This window comes from Hyperolius riggenbachi, chromosome 7, assembly GCF_040937935.1.
Source record: "Hyperolius riggenbachi isolate aHypRig1 chromosome 7, aHypRig1.pri, whole genome shotgun sequence".
Taxonomy (NCBI): domain Eukaryota; kingdom Metazoa; phylum Chordata; class Amphibia; order Anura; family Hyperoliidae; genus Hyperolius; species Hyperolius riggenbachi.
Window position 1 is genome coordinate 89,841,250 of NC_090652.1, and position 16,966 is coordinate 89,858,215.

Here is a 16,966-nt window from a genome sequence, read left to right on the forward strand (position 1 = left end):
GGGATGGTTCACACTAGGGCGCTTTTCAGTGCCTTGCTGATCACCGGCGACAGCTCTGGCAATCAGGACTTTTGCTGATCGCCGGTGATGAGCAAAAGCACTGCGCAGAAGTATCCCTACGGATCATTCTCACTGCAGAGTTTATGAGTTGCATAAATTGCAAGCGCACTGCATGCAGCATTTTAGGGTGATTGCAATATGATTCTTGAATGGAAATCAGAATCCCAAATTATCGGGCCCCAAACGTGATCATGATTCGTGCTCCAAGTGTAAACCAGCCCTGAGACCACTCTCCTCCTTTCAACCCCATTTTGCACTGATAAGTTTTGCACATCATTGTAATATGTTAATGAAACAATAGAAAGAAGGGCTCATGGCCGGATTTCAGGCAAGGGCACATAGGCCATGGCACCAAGAAAGCAAGGGGCGGGCTGTGGGCAGCAGGGTGGCAGAAGCAGTTAGGCTGCCCAACATTCGTCCTGCTACACAGAGTTTGCACATAGCAGTGGACGGCTACCAAGAGCCACATCTGGCATTTGGGGGATGAAGGGACATTGAACGGACACTTCAAGTGATCGAATGTGCCACTCGCCAAGGAGTTTACAATCTAATCCCTGCCATCATGTCACTAACTGTCCTCAGAGGAGCTTACAGTTTAATCCCTGCAGTGTGTGTGTGTGTGTGTGTGTGGGGGGGGGGGCATTCTAGGAAGGATGCTGTAGGTCTGAGGGCAGCTGGTGATAGTGGGCCTTGGGTGGTAAAAAGTACAAATCTGGCCCTGGAAGTGCTTGAACTCTGCACTGGCAGGCACCAGATTGCTTACCCGTAGAAGTGCTTGAACTGCCCCCCTCCCCCCAAAAATACTTATATATACACTTACATCTCTGTATGTCAAGTTGAAACGTCTTGCCACAGGACAGTTAAAGTTAAAAAGATGTATACATTTGATATGTTCTGGGATTTTGATTTGGAGCTTTCTCTTGGTCTTGCCCATGTAAAAGGTTGCACAAGAGCAGACCAAGACATAAGCCATTAGCTCTGTATCGCAATTCACAAAATGTGCCGACTTATAAGCCCTGTCATTGGGAATAGTGAAAGTAGGTCCTACAGTGACCAATCTATATGTGGAACAGCTCCCACAAGAGTAAGTACCTGTGACCCAACATCAGCAGATCTGACCACTAGCCCTCAAAATGGTTATGAGCCAACATGTCACCCAAAGTGGTAGATCTCTTGAGTACCGCCTTGGAGGCAAAGTAATTAAGTCAACCATGGGGTCGGCACCCAAGCACCACACCCTTTTACCCGAAGAAGTGGTTAAGCTCTGTATTAGCAGGCAGTAGAATATATTAGCTGAAGAAGTGGAGCATACTGGTGAAAAAGATCGAGAACAGCAGAAAATTGGATTTTTATGGAGGTAAGCCTCCCTTATTAATATTTTATGTTCCATCGACACCTCTTATACAGATATTAAGACTTAGAAAGAGGCCAGTGTGATCGTTTTTGGAAACTTGATGAGTGCATTGAACATTTCTAGGTTTAACCAACTAACATGCCAACTATTATTCCCCCAATAAAGGATTCTGATTCTGTCATGGTGAAATCCAATGGTCCAGCTAATTTCATTAAATCATGCAACTATTATTCACAGACAACACGAGACAAATAACATATTGACCCTTTCTCTTGGTGGACTCAAAGTGCTTGAGCTGCAACCACTAGGCTACTGCCTGCTGCTACTGCCTCTTTGCTCTAGAGGCAGTAGCAGTGTTAGGGAGTATTGTTCAAGGACTCCTTACTGAATAGGTGCTGGCTTACTGAACAGGAAGAGCCAAGATTCAAACTCTGGTCTCCTGTGTCGGAGGCAGAACCCTTAACCATTATCTTATCTAGCCACTATGACACTGGTTTCTGCATGTACTGCCCCTATATAGAGCAGGTCAGAGGAACAACTGTTTTTCTTTAAAGTGAACCTCCGGACTAAAAATCTACTCAGCAGAACTGAAAAGGCTTGGTGTTCCTTTAACAGTTTCACAGCATCAGAACTTTGTTTTTCTTACCAAAGCATTATTTTTAGCTGCATTTTTAGCTAAGCTCCGCCCCATCAAAGAAATCTGCCCGGGTGTTTTTTCCCTGATGCTGTGCAAAGCATAATGGGATTTCCTCTGTTGTTATTCACGTTGCCTAGCAACTGGGAGGGGTGATCAGCACACAGGACAGTTGGAACTGTGTCTCATGCTCCCTGTCACCTCCTTTCAACCAAAAAAATGGCTGCCATCGTGAAATCAAACATTTGCCTGTTCATTTAAAATAGGGTGGGTAAGAGATTATATTACCTGTCTATTTTAATTAAAGGATACCGAAGTGACATGTGACATAATGAGATAGACATGTGTGTGTCCAGTGCCTAGCACACAAATAACTATTATGTGTTCCTTTTTTTCTTTCTCTGCCTGAAAGACTTAAATATCAGGTATGTAAGTGGCTGACTCAGTCCTGACTCAGAAAGGAAGTGACTACAGTGTGACCCTCACTGATAAGAAATTCCCCTTTTTACCTCTTTCTTGCTCTCAGAAGCCATTTTCTGCTAGGAAAGTGTTTTATAGTTGGAATTTCTTATCTGTGAGGGTCACACTGTAGTCATTTCCTGTCAGGAATGAGTCAGCAACTTACATACCTGATATTTAACTCTTTCAGGCAGAGAAAGAAAAAAAGGAACACAGCATAGTTATTTGTGTGCTAGGCACTGTACATACACATGTCTATCTCATCATGTCACATGTCACTTCGAGTATCCTTTAACATAACTAATGTAACTTAATGACAGTATGTTTGTTTAGGCTGGAGTTCCTCTTGAACCGGAGATCTCCTCTCAGTGTGCCTACATCACTATTTTCTCCAGAGGGCTTCACCTTCCATTACTTGCCAAGAAAACACAAGCAAGTAGATTAACACTATAGTGATCAATGCATGTGAAACTTTAGTGAGGACAATCCCCTGCAGAACGTCATATGCCTCTTTAGAACACTTGGCACAGCCAGACAGCCAGCCATCCTTCCAATGCTTGGTTTCACCACTCACTAATCCCCAGTTACGGCTTTGCCTGTGAGGATCATTACTGTATATGGGGTCATAATAAAAGTAGCAAAAGATGAAAGCTACCTCTGTTAGGAAGTTAATCTTGAATCCCGTTGTTCTGTTAGCTTTGGGCTGGCCATTATTCAGATAGTTCCCCATGGCTAAAACAAACTGTAGAAACAAACAAGAAATCAATTATAAATCATCCTATCTACTGACAAAAGTGCTCTAAGTTTCCATACATAAACAACGTGGAACACAATCTATGGATGGAATTACATGTCAATGATTAAGAATAGATTATACAAATGGACAGCACTGTCATCTCACATTTTGGTCTCCCTCAATCTAAGCATTGACTGGGGCCATGAATCCCTGGGGCTCCCTCGCTATTTCATTGGTTGCAATGCATCACAAGGCTATTCATACCAACGGGACTCAGCCAGTATATCACCGAAGAGGATCCAGCATTGACCTGCTGTTACCAGTTGAGCTGCTGTGCTGGCTCCTCTAGTGATATATTGGCTCATTGGTACACAGGTGAAATCCAGTGCACACTTCACATGCCCTTATCATCTGGGCGCCACTCTATCCCATTTTTGGCAAATGCAGTTCTTACATGGGAATGGTGGGTGGATACTGAATGTCTTCTTGCAGCACATTACAATGCTTTGCTTTTCAGTTTCCTTCTCCCATCCATAGTGAATTAACTAGAAGTTGTTTTCCAAAGCACTGTGAAGAGCAGGTCAGGACACAAGCTGTTCTCCTGCTCAGAATAAATATAATTCTTCCCAGCAATACTGACCACAAGAATAAAGGTAAAAAAAAAATACTACCTGATTTGGAGGGCTAGCTGGATCAGGTAGAGCCTCTTAGTACCCATCCTGTGGCCAGCAATCAGTCAGTTTTGGTTTTAGTGACCTCGGGATCACGATGCTGCAGCACACCTCTCTCCTTCTGGGAGAGGGATAGAGGCTGGGGAGAGGCTCGGATGGGAGGGATAGAGGCTGGAGAGAGGCTCGGAGGGGAGGGATAGAGGCTGGGGAGAGGCTCGGAGGGGAGGGATAGAGGCTGGGGAGAGGCTCGGAGGGGAGGGATAGAGGCTGGGGAGAGGCTCGGAGGGGAGGGATAGAGGCTGGGAAGAGGCTCGGCTGGGAGGGATAGAGGCTGGAGAGAGGCTCTGAGGGGAGGGATAGAGGCTGGGGAGAGGCTCTGAGGGGAGGGATAGAGGCTGGGAGAGGCTTGGATGGGAGGGATAGAGGCTGGGGAGAGGCTCGGATGGGAGGGATAGAGGCTGGAGAGAGGCTCGGAGGGGAGGGATAGAGGCTGGGGAGAGGCTCGGAGGGGAGGGATAGAGGCTGGGGAGAGGCTCGGATTTGAGGGATAGAGGCTGGAGAGAGGCTCGGAGGGGAGGGATAGAGGCTAGGGAGAGGCTCGGAGGGAAGGGATAGAGGCTGAGATAGAGGCTGGGGAGAGGCTCGGAGGGGAGGGATAGAGGCTGGGGAGAGGCTCGGAGGGGAGGGATAGAGGCTGGAGAGAGGCTCGGAGGGGAGGGATAGAGGCTAGGGAGAGGCTCGGAGGGGAGGGATAGAGGCTGGGGAGAGGCTCGGAGGGGAGGGATAGAGGCTGGGGAGAGGCTCGGAGGGGAGGGATAGAGGCTGGGGAGAGGCTCGGAAGGGAATGATAGAGGCTAAGGAAAGGCTCGGAGGGGAGGGACAGAGGCTGGGTAGAGGCTCGGAGGGGAGGGATAGAGGCTGGATAGAGGCTCGGAGGGGAGGGATAGAGGCTGGGGAAAGGCTCGGAGGGGAGGGATAGAGGCTAGGGAGAGGCTTGGAGGGGAGGGATAGAGGCTGGGGAGAGGCTCAGAGGGGAGGGATAAAGGCTGGGGAGAGGCTCGGAGGGGAGGGATAGAGGCTGTGGAGAGTCTTAGAGGGGAGGGATAGAGGCTGGGGAGAGGCTCGGAGGGGAGGTTAGAGGCTGGGGAGAGGCTCAGAGGGGAGGGATAGAGGCTCAGAGGGGAGGGATACAGGCTGGGGAGAGTGTCGGAGGGGAGGGATAGAGGCTAGGGAGAGGCTCGGAGGGAAGGGATAGAGGCTGGGGAGAGGCTCGGAGGGAAGGGATAGAGGTTGGGAGAGGCTTGGATGGGAGGGATAGAGGCTGGGGAGAGGCTTGGAGGGGAGTGATAGAGGCTGGGGAGAGGCTCGAAGGGGAATGATAGAGGCTGGGGAGAGGCTCGGAGGGGAGGGATAGAGGCTGGGTAGTGGCTCGGAGGGGAGGGATAGAGGCTGGATAGAGGCTCGGAGGGGAGGGATAGAGGCTGAGGAAAGGCTCGGAGGGGAGGGATAGAGGCTAGGGAGAGGCTCAGAGGGGAGGGATAGAGGCTGGGGAGAGGCTCGGAGGGGAGGGATAGAGGCTGGGGAGAGGCTCGGAGGGGAGGGATAGAGGCTGGGGAGAGGCTCAGAGGGGAGGGATAGAGGCTGGGGAGAGGCTCGGAGGGAAGGGATAGAGGCTGGGGAGTGGCTCGGAGGGAAGGGATAGAGGCTGGGAGAGGCTTGGATGGGAGGAATAGAGGCTGGGGAGAGGCTCAGAGGGAAGGGATAGAGGCTGGGGAGAGGCTCGGAGGGAAGGGATAGAGGCTGGGGAGAGGCTCGGAGGGGAGGGATAGAGGCTGGGGAGAGGCTCGGAGGGGAGGGATAGAGGCTGGGGAGAGGCTCGGAGGGGAGGGATAGAGGCTGGGGCGAGGCTCGGAGGGGAGGGATAGAGGCTAGGGCGAGGCTCGGAGGGGAGGGATAGAGGCTGGGAGAGGCATTTTGCAGGAGTGTCTCTCCTGCTAGGGATGCCCCTTCACCTAGTTATCTAGCGACTTTCCAGTTCTCTGCATTTTTGGAGTTCTGCAGTGGAGAGAAGGGAGGACAGACAGCGGTGCACAGAGGCATGTCTTTAAGCAAAGAACATGCCTCTGTGTCCCATTTGAATTTTTTTTAAAAATGCCTCGGGTACACTTTAAAATTACTTTTGTACTATGCAACTGCTGTTGCTGGCGCCACCTACAGTTGCAGTGAGCGAATAGATATATCGGAGCCACAGGGAAAGTGAGACAACAAGGTGTTGACTGGCACTCAGAATGTGCTGACTTGTACAACAACACTAATTAAACTTGAACTTTTCCACCCACTCACAGAACACTTTCCCCAGTTAATTGTTACCTGCTTGGCCTCTTCTCCCATTGTGTGTGCTCAGCAGGATTTCTGCATTGGTTATGAATAACTCTGAAGCCTCAGAGCATCCTCGTGCTGCATAATGCTAGGGCTGTCACCACACGGGATAAACAAGCTGGCACACAGTGTGTGAGGCCACCTCGTTACAGCTGAATGCTAATCTTCTCACAGGATGATGGTACAGGAACCTACGATTCAGCTGCATGTTTACTCTAGCATGAGAGATGATGATATTTGGGAGTATTAGTGAAATGCTATTACTGATACTCCTGCACAACGGCTTTGTGACCCGGTTTTCGGTGGTGATCCATTAACAATACCCCGACCGGCAAATCCCATTCCTGACAACTAACCTTAAAGAGGAACTCCAGTGAAAATAATGTAATAAAAATGTGCTTCATTTTTACAAGAATTATGTATAAATGATTTAGTCAGTGTTTGTCCATTGTAAAATCTTTCCTCTACCCGATTTACATTCTGATATTTACGGTACCACATGGTGATATTTTTACTGCTGGCAGATGATGTTAGTGGAAGGAGATGCTGCTTTTTTGGCATTTGGACCCAGCTGTAAACAGCTGTTATGTCCAACAATGCAATAAGGTTAGCAGACAGGAAATTGTCCTGACATCACACTGTGGGAGGGGTTTCACCACAATATCAGTAAGACAGATGATCCGATTGAGAAAAGGAAAAGAATTCTCATGGGAAAGGGGGTATCAGCTACTGATTTGAATGAAGTTAATTTCTTGGTCACGGTTTCTCTTTAACCTCCTTTCTTAGGCCGGTTGCACACGTAATAATAGCGGTGCATGGCACTGCAGAAATCAGCCCCCCTCCCCGGCTAGTAGTGTACTCCCACTGGACTGCAGGAAGTAAGCCACTGAGATCCCCATCAGTCCACATATGCTCGCTGTGTCACACCGTGCTCCCGCCATGCACACTTCCTTCCATGCCCATTAACTTGCATTACTGCATAATCTGTGCAGTAGGGATGGATGATGCAGTAATGCGCTGCAGCCTTTGCGTCGGCATTGCGCTGATTTAAATACTACAGGTGCACCGCATAAAGTGAAGTGTGCAAGTCTCCATAGACATGCATGGCTCTTGTGGTCGGGGAAGAGTAATGCGGTGCAACACAGCGTGCAAGGGGCTTCAATGTTATCCCCTGCCACATGCTGATCCTTAACATCCCTGCCTACATAATCCTATTTTTGCTGCCAGTATTGGGGGAGCAGGCTATGCAGTCACTGGGTGCCCTGGGAAAAAGGGTGCCCTTGCTCTTACTAAGGCATCCGCTCACTACAATGCTCCTTCAGTAGTTGCTATTGCGAGGTTCACACAGGAACGCACTGATTACCTCCACCGGTGAATAGCATTCCTCTCTTTCTGCCCACCTCACTCTCCCTCTCCTTGTGTCCAACACAGCCTTGTCCTGCTGGTACCAGTGGAGCTGCTGTGACCTCCTTATGGATATTATTCACTGAATAATAACGTAGTTTGAAATGGGGAACTGCACATTAAAATAAATGGGTGGTCCAAGACCACCAGTGTGTGGGGAAGCTGGTGGGAAAGGGTCCTTGAATTCAGGCTCAGTCTTGATTCTGGGATCATGAAACTGAAATGATCGAGATTGAGTGGTTTGTGTGGGAATCACAGAACCAATTGGAAATGAAGTCGGGAGTTTGCCGACCTGGACATTGTGATGAAACCTTGCTATTGGGCTTAAAGGAGGCAGAACAGGCCTAGTTTGTATTATGGTTGGCTGATTAGTATTCAAAAGTTTAATATTTGGGGCTTAGAGCTGATGGGCAAGTTTTCAATTTTACATACAAAGAGGCACTTGTGAAATGAGAGAACATGGAGATCCAGACTCTCTCTCACAGGAATCCATATCTATATTTCTCTCGCTTCTGTTGTCCTTTAAGGCTGCTTTCACCGTGCGACGTTAAAGTCACACGTTATAAAAAGTAAGAACCCAGACTAACGCACAGCAACACAAAGTATGTGTGACATTCACAGTGCTCACGTTGCGTTGTGAGTAACGTGTAGCAATATTTAGAAAGTGCTGCATGTTGTGTGTTATATGCATTATTAGCTATGTTGGACTGTTTGCACATGCTCAGTCATGTTTTTGACTTTCTTTAAAATGTGGCGCATGCGCAGTTTTCGTTCTATCAGTTTGCAACGAAAACGGCGCACCAAGAGACGCATAACGCAGGCCAATATAACGTCACACTTCAAAAGTAACATGCGTTGCGTTAGGGGCACGTTGTGCGACCATAATGTCGCATCAAACGCAACGTCTTGGTGTAAAAGAGCCCTAAGAGGACAGTATGTTTTACGTTTTCACAGGTTCGGTTTAATGCACAGATTTGGACACATTGGGCTCTATTCACAAAACTTCTCATAAATTACTTATTTATCACCTTATTGATAAAAATAAAATTTCAGCACATTTACAAGCAAAATAATCAGGTAAGTTGTTCCTGCTTAGCTTCATTTCAATATTACTTTTCTTACCTAAATTATATATATTTGTTCTTTGGGAACTTGTAACATAGATAAGGTGAAAACAGATGAAAACAGGTGAAAAAGCTTTGTGAATCATGTCCATTGTGGCAGAATGCCTTAATATGAGCCTGCTTTCTATAGCAATCCTGCTCCTCTGTTCTGGGCCATCTTTATTGCTGCACACTGCACATTCAGCATCTATTTGTTCCCTAGATAAAAATCAATACACTTTTATGGAAGACTGCAGTAAGTAGCGATTAATGGATTTCCATGAACTTCGGCTGCTGGAACAAAAAAGAGCTGGTAGGACCGTAAAGTAACAACAAGAAATTACCTTCCACAGTCACCAAACTGGGAGCTGGGAAAAAAGGGCGCATGCCGCTAGTGGACAAAAAGGGCGCCGCCATTCACTCCCATAATAAATAGCGTTTAATGGGCGCCGGGTAGGAAAAAAGGGCGCCGGAGCTAAATAAAGTTTATAAACGGCGCCAGGAGCTAAATAAAGTTTACAAACGGCGCCCGGAGCTGTTTAATGATTTATAACTGAACTTGTGGTGATTTACGTTTATAAAATGCACCCGTGCCGAATAACGTTTATGAAAATACTAAACATATTTATCTTATTTAAATAATTAAAACATTATTTAAAGTTTTATCCCTTACTGTTTGTAAAACATTATTATTCACAAAATAAAGCGATCAGTACGTAACGTAAATTGCAAAATATTTTTTTAATCCACAATTAGTAAAACATAATTATCCACATAATAAAGGGGGGTCTTAGGTTTAGGCACCAACAGGGGGGTCTTAGGTTTAGGCACCAACAGGGGGGTCTTAGGTTTAGGCATTAACAGGGGGGTCTTAGGTTTAGGCACCAACAGGGGGGTCTTAGGTTTAGGCATTAACAGGGGGGTCTTAGGTTTAGGCATTAACAGGGGGGTCTTAGGTTTAGGCACCAAGAGGGGGGTCTAGGGGTTAGGGGTAGGTACAGGGAGGGTTACTTAGGCACCAACAGGGGGGTCTTAGGTTTAGGCACCAACAGGGGGGTCTTAGGTTTAGGCACCAACAGGGGGGTCTTAGGTTTAGGCACCAACAGGGGGGTCTTAGGTTTAGGCACCAACAGGGGGGTCTTAGGTTTAGGCACCAACAGGGGGGTCTTAGGTTTAGGCACCAACAGGGGGTTTTAGGTTTAGGCACCAACAGGGGGGTCTTAGGTTTAGGCACCAACAGGGGGGTCTTAGGTTTAGGCACCAACAGGGGGGTCTAGGGGTTAGGGGTAGGTACAGGGAGGGTTACTTAGGCACCAACAGGGGGGGTCTTAGGTTTAGGCACCAACAGGGGGGTCTTAGGTTTAGGCACCAACAGGGGAGTCTAGGGGTTAGGGATAGGTACAGGTAGGGTTCTGTGTAAGAGTAGGCTTAGGTATAGTTTTAGTAAAATTTTAGTAATAATTACTAATGTATTACAACACTTATTACGAACGTAGTTATATTTATATCATCTTTATAAACAATATTTTCAGATTTTATTATAAGAACAAACCATAAATGACTGTTATTCACTATAATATACAATTATAACAATTAAACATATATTATTGGTTTTTTTATAAACGTAATTATAAGTTTAACTTTTGAAACAGGGAAGATTAACGTTTTCACAATTTCCGATTTCATAAACATTATTTAATGATTTATAATTTTGTTAAACATTATTTGTAAACGAAATATAGCACACTACATTTATAAACCCTATTAATGATTAATTATTATTTAGAGTTTACACCCCGCGCCCTTTTTGTCCAGGCGCCCTTTTTGTACGTACGCCACCAAACTGACCTACTAAAATAGTCATAAAAACCCTCTACACCAGAACTTCTAATCCGACAGCAGGAACTGCTTGCATTATATACTATATATACAGTACTATAATACTAAACACGATGCTGACCAATATATTTACTGCAGTTACTAATACGCTTCTATTTAAAATGAATGTACATTTTTTTTTAAATGTCCCTTATTAATTACATCCAGTACTAAGGTATAAAATACTTAAAGAGGAACTTAAACCAAGGATTGAACGTCATCCCAATCAGTAGCTGATATGCAGCGTACTTCCCCATAGACTTTCATTAGGCTGCGGTAGCAGTGCGTGAATTTGACGCACCGCACTGCCCCAGTGTGAAAGGGCCCTCAGGCTTTTTTTTTTTTTTTTACATCTGGATGGCTTTAAGACTCCCTGACAAGCATCTGAAAATCGGCACCACTGCCATACTAATCTCTGACAAAAGCTAAAATTCCAATTCCTCAAACTCAAAGGCTGTGGGCCGAATGCAGCCCTCCTTACCATTTATGTGCCCCTCATGAGCTTCAAATGTGCATCAGTGTAAGCAGTAAAAGAAAGACAGCGCACTGCCTTCCCATCCAGAGGAGCACACCGGTGACAGAGTTGAAATTGTCAGTTTGGGTCAGGGTGCAGCAACAACTCATGGGACCCCCCATCAAAATCACATGGAGCCCCCTCTTGGCATCTATATTCCCTTGTGTGGCAGGTAAAACACACGCACACACCTTCATACATGCACACCCTATGCCCACATTGAGAGTAGCATAGTGCAGCAGTGTAACATTTACCTGCTCCAGCGATACTCTGTGTATCTTCTGTTCTTCCTGGCAGCTGCACGATCTGCGCTTCCATACCTCCTTCTCCTGATCACGTGACATGCATTTGGAGTTAGAGGTATGAAGCATAGAATGTGTGGCCAGAAAGACTAAAAGAGTTCCAAAGCAGCACTGGGGAACATAAATATTTAACTGCTCCAGCACTGCGATACTCCCATCTCACTCCAAAACTGAGCTGAGTAGGAATTACATTTTATATTGCACCAACCTCCAGGATCTTGGCGAGTTTCTTGCTGTTTCTAAGCTCGGTAGATGCCTTCAGGACGCAGTCACAGCTTGCCCGGATCTCCTCCGTTTTTTCCTGCAGGGTGCTCTTAAAGAGGAGACTTCTCAGACGCATCCTGTATTCCGGAACTGACATCATCTGCAGAAGGTTCAGAGGAAACCCAGTTGGTCTTTATGTAATGAGCTTCTCCAGGGTTGGAGATCAATGGAGAACATACATGATCCTGCAGACTTGGCTCAGATTTATTGTCTGCTATCAATGGTGTTTGATTTGCACTGTAAAATGCTGCAGAAAATGTGTTGACACTATATATGTACAATAATAATATTAAGAGACAGGAGTTTGTAGTCAATCTTGGTCAGTCACAGTGAGACTTTTTTTGTAAGTAAACACCACATATGGAGGATTACTTAAAGGGACTCCGAGCACCTTTCATGGGTATGATGACTTCCAACAAAGTCGTGGTATGACCCCTCTGGAGGAGCCTCTTGCAATGGCCATGCATGTCACTTCCTCTTCCTGCTTCATTCAGTGATGCACTTCTCTAACGGAGAAGACAGGAGTGACCTGGAAGTTATAACATAGCCAAGATGGCAGCCGCGATTTTTAAATTGAACGAAAACTATTTGGTGTAGAATTCAGGTATCAGATGAAAGAGGAGAGCACAAGCTGCAGAAAGGTATGCATCTTTAAGTAGTTTGCAGTACTGGTCGGAGTCTCTTTAAAGGCCTACCCATGAGAGGTGCTCGGGGTCCCTTTGAGCTGGCTATACACTGGTCAAAGTGACCCAACAAATAGATCCCTCTCAGATCATTATCACGCATGCCCAGTATGAGCAACTCCTCTTCGGGAACACTCGGGGGCACAAGTGCCCCTGAAGCCTTCCAAGGGTCCTTGAAGGCATATTCGGCCAGTTGGTCAAATAGAACAGGGGGGGACAACTATGGAACGAGGGGAACAAGAAAGGACAGGGAATGCTCAACAGAATCCAGAGCCTTCCCTCTCCATAGGTATCAGACTTTAAAAAAAATAAATAAATAGATAAATCTTGGTGGATGAGATTTTTGACCCTAGGCTCTTACAAAGGACTAGGGAACATTATCTGCACATGGAGGAAAAAACGTTTTAGCCATTTATTTAGGAAAGGGTTCTTTACAGTAAGAGTGATTAAGATGTGGAATGCATTGCCACAGGAAGTAGTTATGGCAAACTCTATACCTGCATTTAAAGGGGGCTTAGATGCTTTCCTTGCGTTGAAAGACATCCATGGCTATAATTACTAGGTATTGCCCAGTGGTGTTGATCCAGGGATTTTATCTGATTGCCATCTGGAGTTGGGAAGGAATTTTTTCCCTTTTGGGGCTAATTGGACCATGACTTGTAAGGGTTTTTTCACCTTCCTCTGGATCAACAGGGATATGTGAGGGAGCAGGCTGGTGTTGTCCTTTATTTTCTGGTTGAGGTCGATGGACGTATGTCTTTTTTCAACCCAAATATGTATATAGCTATTTAACTTAATTATCACTTTAAGATGGACTGACTGAGTATCCGGAAGTCAGCATATTTAAAGCAAACCTGAACTTAATTATGAGATAATCAACTGTATTTTGTAGTAATAATAATTAATTGAACTTTCCTGGAGTCTAATATTCCTATTTTCATGTTAAAGTGGACCCAAATTAAAAATACAAGATTTCAGAAATAAAATCTATTTTCTAAATTATAATAATAAATAGCAGCCTTTTTTCACATGCATGATGACAAATATAAAATATTTTACATTTATTGGAGGAACCCCTCCCTTCCTTTCAAATTGCTGGCATTTTTCCTGCAAACTAGTGGAGTAGATGGTGTCCGGCAATGGAGGAATTGCTAATGGCTGCCCCCAGTATAACCCTAGCTATGAAAAGAGAAGGGTGAAAAGCATGTACTGAAATGATCATAGGCTAGAGTGTTTATTTATCTTTGTATGTGTCAGAGTGGAGCAACTAAATATTTTTAGTCTGCCCTGTCCTGTTCTCAGCAGTGTTTTCTCAGCCAAATAGTAATGTGTTTGGCTTCTGTTTACATTTTAGGAGAACAAAGGCTACATTTGGCTGCAGTTCAACTGCCTCATTAGAATAGATGAAAGCACTGGTTTATTAACCCTTCAAATAGAAAAATAAAAAGGAACCCCAGACAGATTCCAAGTAGGCCGAGTACTATATGTACCCATATTTATCTCATCATGTCACATGTCAGTTCAAGTACACTTTAAACTTTCCTCCAAGTTTCCTCTCCTGTTTCCAGCTTCTCAGTCTCCTGTATTAAACCACTGGCCACCTGCTTGTCGATGGAACCCTATTGTGCCTTCAATGTGTCTCTGGTGCCACTAACATCCAGGCTTGCTCAGAGTTCTGCTCTTTACTGCCTATACATAATCCCATTGCCAAAATGACAGTGGCAAAAAGGAGGAAACCCATTTTTTAAATTTAAAAGTGGTATCTGGGGGCCATTGGTGATCAAGGCTCCCCTTCCATGTGTAGCAGAACTCCCCATTCCATGTGTAGCCTCCATTCCATGTGTACTCTCCACTCACAGCAACACCACTCTTTAATGTGCAGCTCTCTTGGGCAACAGCATCCCTCTTCAACATGTTGCTCCCCATCTGCAATCTCCTTTTCCAACTTGCAGCCTCCTCCTCTATATACAGCTGCCGCTGTTCCTTGTCCAGCCACCCTTTGGCTGCAGCAACCGAAGGCCCAGGCCTTTCCAGAAAACCGGCTCTGTAAGCACCAGTGTGTCTGCAAGAGTTGCAGTGGAGCAGTAAAGACAACCTCATTTTATTACAGGGCCATCCATGTTTACCTGTTTTCTACTGTAAAAGTGAAGGGCTCTGAATATATACACAAATCTATTCATATACATCATGTACTGTATTTGGCATGCAAAATCTGAATGGCAAACAAAATCCTGTAACACACCCTGAGATATGCTGAAGAACCCCTTGTATCTGGTTTATAGCTCTCTTATAGACTCTCTTCAGAATACTGTGAAATCCTCTGTGAAGTACCTGCAGAGCAAACTGATCAGGCTCACTGAGCTTGCTGAGGCTCCCCGTATAGGCCTGGAATAGCTTCTTCTCCTCCTCGTCAGGTGCGAAGAGCAGCAGCTGCTTAATGTGTGAAGGCTCCAGCCGCTCATTCTCCATGGTCATCAGGATGTGCCGCAACTCCTGGTGTGTGAGCTTCAAGTGCGCTATCAAGATAGCTGGAAAACAGCAGAGTGCTGGACCTTAGAGTGGACCTGAACTCTTGCACAGGACAGAAGGAAAACATAAAGAAATGCACCCTGTATGTATTTAGAGAGTTTAGCCTGTCCAATTCACACTCACCTGTGACTAATCACAACTGTAATTTGATCTTTCAGCTGTGTGAGCTCAGGAATATACTCTGCCATGGCAGAGCAGCTAATTTGTAAACACAGGATGGTAACCCTTTGGGCCTGATTCACAAAGTGGTGCAAAGTGTTTGCACGCCTGTGAAAAGCCCTTTATCACTCCTAAACTCAGTTTAGGCGTGATAAAATGAAACTCGCGCGAAATTCCGTGCGCAAAGTTTTGCGCGCGCAATCGCCCGGCGCACGGTGCAGTTCGCGCGATGTGCCCATTAAACCCTATGGGCGCTGCGCGCGGAATTGCGCGATTGCGCACGGGACTTTGCGCGTGATAAAGAGCAAAAGCGGTGCTAACTCAGCAGTGCACAGCTTATCACGCCTAAAGTCTTTTAAGCGTGATAACTGAGTTATCACCGCTTTGTGAATCAGGCCCTATGTCTGTTTCCATGAAAGCAGGACGTGGGCACATTGCAGAATTATTGCAGGACTTGTATCAGCTGTAACAAAGAAATGTTTTTTTCTTTAAAGCTGTTGCTTATCTTTTAGAGCAGAGAAGAAGTTCTGCACTTTAAACAAGAAAGGATGTGACAACGGTCACTGCAAATCCACCTGCTGCTCACATGCCCCATTGTGTGCACTGATTTCCCCTTTGCCTTGGTGGCCCATACACTCATAGTACAATGCCATGAAAATGTAAAGCACATTTGTGATAGCTATAAAACAGAAAACAAACTTGTAAAGGTGCCCATACGTCAGTCAATTTGTGGGCAGACTGACCATGAGACAGATCTCTCAGATCTAGAAAAAATGTAATTGGATATAGAAAACATGTACTATGTATGGTTTTATGTGCAGGTACCAGCACTGGCAAACAATGAACATACAAAAAGAAAAAGGAAGGACCAAACCAGTGTATGCTGCTCAAAAACTGCACAATTTTATTACAAATTCCTTAAACCCCATACAAACACTATTATGGAAACATATGTCAAGGGTAACTTGACACAGTATCATGTACTAAAAATACAGTACAGGTGCTGTATATGTCAGGAAACAGTTGGTATCACATCAATTGAATGGTGTTATAGCAAATTAGGGGGTAGTTGTATACTTTAATCATCTCATAAATCATTGTCAACATACCTCAAAAAAGCATATGTAGTGAGCACCTCATCTAAACCTCTGGGAGGATGCCAAAATTGATGTAGAAAATATTAGATGATAATGGCATAACCACTCACAGAGGGTAGATAATATCTCTCAGATCTGTTGCCTGATGTATGGCCACCTTAAGACTGCACTGCTATTCTCTGAGCAAACTTTTGCTATAAGCTGCCCTGCAATGATAAGTCTACAGCACTCTGCTCCAATGTTGCATCATTTTTTGCAGTGCATTCTTAGTAATTTAAAAGAGAAAGGAGAGCACTTCTGGGCAAATGGATTAAACTGCCTGGCAGTCAAAACAAAGAAAACATTAACAAAAGGGTTAAGTCAGGTTTGAAACTCAGCTTACACAGCTCACCTATCCTTCTGCTCCTTCCAGAATTGCACAGAACAATGTTAGCTTTAGGTTAGGCAGGACCCATTTCTATTTCTTTTGCTCAGCTGTTTTCAGCACCATGCATCACTAATTGCCTCAGTTCTGAAGCGGAAAATAAAAGGCTCTGGACACCATACGGCCTTCCCAGTCCTTGCTCCATCTCCAAAGGAAGCTATTTGATCTGCTTGGTGGAATAGCTCTTTGACACTGCTCCTGCAGGCTTTTAAAGTACTCACTTCCTTTACTATGTCCGCAGACGTGTGCATCCGTACTGGGCACACACACAAGTTCGGGTTTGTGAATGCATTAAGTAGGGTTGTGCTTATACCTG

The 16,966-nt window shown here is 45.4% G+C and overlaps 1 protein-coding gene across 4 annotated transcripts in view; it reads right to left on the reverse strand.

Moving 5' to 3' along the window:
• GRID2IP (Grid2 interacting protein) overlaps positions 1-16,966 on the reverse strand; it is a 300,286-nt gene that overhangs the window by 21,452 nt on the left and 261,868 nt on the right. For all 4 annotated transcript variants that reach the window (XM_068244297.1, XM_068244296.1, XM_068244300.1 and 1 more), the window contains 3 exons: positions 14,773-14,969; positions 11,703-11,858; positions 3,163-3,249 (listed from right to left, as the gene is read on the reverse strand). In XM_068244297.1, the coding sequence (XP_068100398.1) occupies positions 3,163-3,249; positions 11,703-11,858; positions 14,773-14,969 (440 nt within the window). The remainder of the gene's footprint in view (positions 1-3,162; positions 3,250-11,702; positions 11,859-14,772; positions 14,970-16,966) is intronic.